Source organism: Phytophthora parasitica (assembly GCF_000247585.1).
Source record: "Phytophthora parasitica INRA-310 unplaced genomic scaffold supercont2.22, whole genome shotgun sequence".
NCBI classification, from domain to species: domain Eukaryota; phylum Oomycota; class Peronosporomycetes; order Peronosporales; family Peronosporaceae; genus Phytophthora; species Phytophthora nicotianae.
Genome location: NW_008649008.1, coordinates 365,618 through 367,537, shown reverse-complemented (window position 1 = coordinate 367,537; position 1,920 = coordinate 365,618). Strand labels below are relative to the sequence as shown.

General features: G+C 43.4%; 1 protein-coding gene across 1 annotated transcript; it reads left to right on the top strand.

Annotated features, from left to right (window-relative positions):
- Positions 1-1,411: 1,411 nt before the first annotated feature.
- PPTG_10555 (hypothetical protein) lies at positions 1,412-1,766 on the top strand (the record flags this gene model as incomplete). The annotated part of the gene is made up of 2 exons (XM_008905929.1): positions 1,412-1,423; positions 1,494-1,766. The coding sequence occupies 2 exons, from the start codon at positions 1,412-1,414 to the stop codon at positions 1,764-1,766; spliced, it is 285 nt and encodes a 94-aa protein (XP_008904177.1).
- Positions 1,767-1,920: the final 154 nt, after the last annotated feature.

The window sequence follows — 1,920 nt, the reverse complement described above, 5'->3', positions numbered from 1 at the left end:
TTTAGCGCGGCACGCCAGGTGCCCGTGTCCAAACGTTTTTGTTGCCTGAAGCAGTAAAAGCATAGGAATAAATATGTCATCATTACTCGATAATGGAGTGTCTGATGTCATAAAGTCACTTGGGATACTTATCCCATTACGAAGAAGAAGGTGGTACTGAGATAGTATCTGTGGAGGTCTGTATCCTATCTGGCAGTGGGTGCCTTCCAAAACTGTCCTGAAACGGTTTTATCAGCTTAATCGATAACTTATTTTAAATTACAAAATAGTTTAATGCGTATCAAATCGGTTGCTGGAACGCGACCTTCGGGTATAGTGAAGTTCAGTCATGTGTTTAATCACGTTGCTACTTAAAAGTTGCATTTAAATAGTTTGATGAGACCAAAACGTGGTCTCACCAAACAATTCACCGCGATTAAACTTTAATACGCGACTTTTTATGTCGGTTCTGGAAGGCACCCAGCTGCTAATGTAACCTTAAATTTTATATTTAATAAGATCAGGAAAAATACAATTAAACTCATTATAACGGTGTTACTCCAATAAATAATTCACTGTTGCCAATAATGTATTGAATAGTCTGCACTGATTATTATTTGTCGTCGTCCAATCGGACGATAGAAAATGCAGGCCAAACAATATTTGCAATATACATCAATTGTTATAGGAGTATTGTCCTTGTGGGCAAGCAGATAGTGCCTCTGCGAACTAGGCAGGAGATGCACAGGCGCACAGGTCAAGCTCATACTAACGTTATCTTTGCTGAAGTTCAGAGTCTCGTCATGCGAAGCACATCTTTGGTTTGTAGTTTTTCTAACTTCCAAAGGAATTATGACATTATTCTTATCAAAAATCTTGTGTCGGTTGATCAGCTCGCCTAACTACCCAACAATAGCACTCATGTGAAATTAATGCTAAGGAGAACCTTGCTGCTCAAGGGGATTTGCGCGAGCTGATAATTGTGATTTATTACCCATTATTTCTAAATAGAGAGTGGATTGTGTGCCCATCTGAGCGTGACTCGTTTTTACGCCGCCAATTTTGGCAGTTTACTGCTTAATCCGGACCGCGTATACATGTACACTTCGAAAATGTGTGGTTCCCCCCATTCAAGCATTTAGCGAGCGGCGAGGATGAATAGACCTGCACGCCGGGCGCCAAAACGCAGGCATCACACTACTGGAAGCGACGAGAGCGATGATAGCAATTCATTAGAAGAGTGGGCGATGCCTTCTCGAGGAGCGAGCATCCATACATCGGATACCTCTAGTCAGTTCGACACTCAGAGCTCTCGGGACAATGAAGGCGATCATACAACAGACACCTCTGTCTCTCAAGCACTTGCCCCTCCAATTGAGCGCACGCAGTTTGACTCTTGGGAGTCATTTCATTCTTGAATGAATACAGCGCGATGACGAACCAGGTTTGCTACACTGCTAACATTTAAATGTTGGCTCCCTATTACTAACTTGTAAAATCAAAATTTCTTACAGAGTTTTCGCGTGCGCACGAACAACAATGTGGGAGAGCGAAACAATAAGATCGCGAAGATGAAGACGAGGGACCCGTTAATCCCGAACGAGTGGATTGTGTACAACAAGACATTGGTCTGCACGTATGCTGGAAAATACAAGCCGCGAGGAAAAGGCAAGCGACCGCGTCAAGAAGTGAGAACCACACAGTGCGGTGCGCAGGTATGCATTAGACATGAGCTCAATAACGTAGGTGGGCTCAGGTGGGCTCAGGTGGGTTCATTCGAGCTTTAGGTATCTTCGATATTATATGGGATTTTGCATGTTTGTGACAGATAAATGCTTGTGTCCGGGTCGTAAAAGGTAGCGCAGACGACCCTATCTTTTCGTTGTGTGTCACTGTTGCCAAACTGCAGCACAATCACCCTCGAACTAGACAAAACTACGA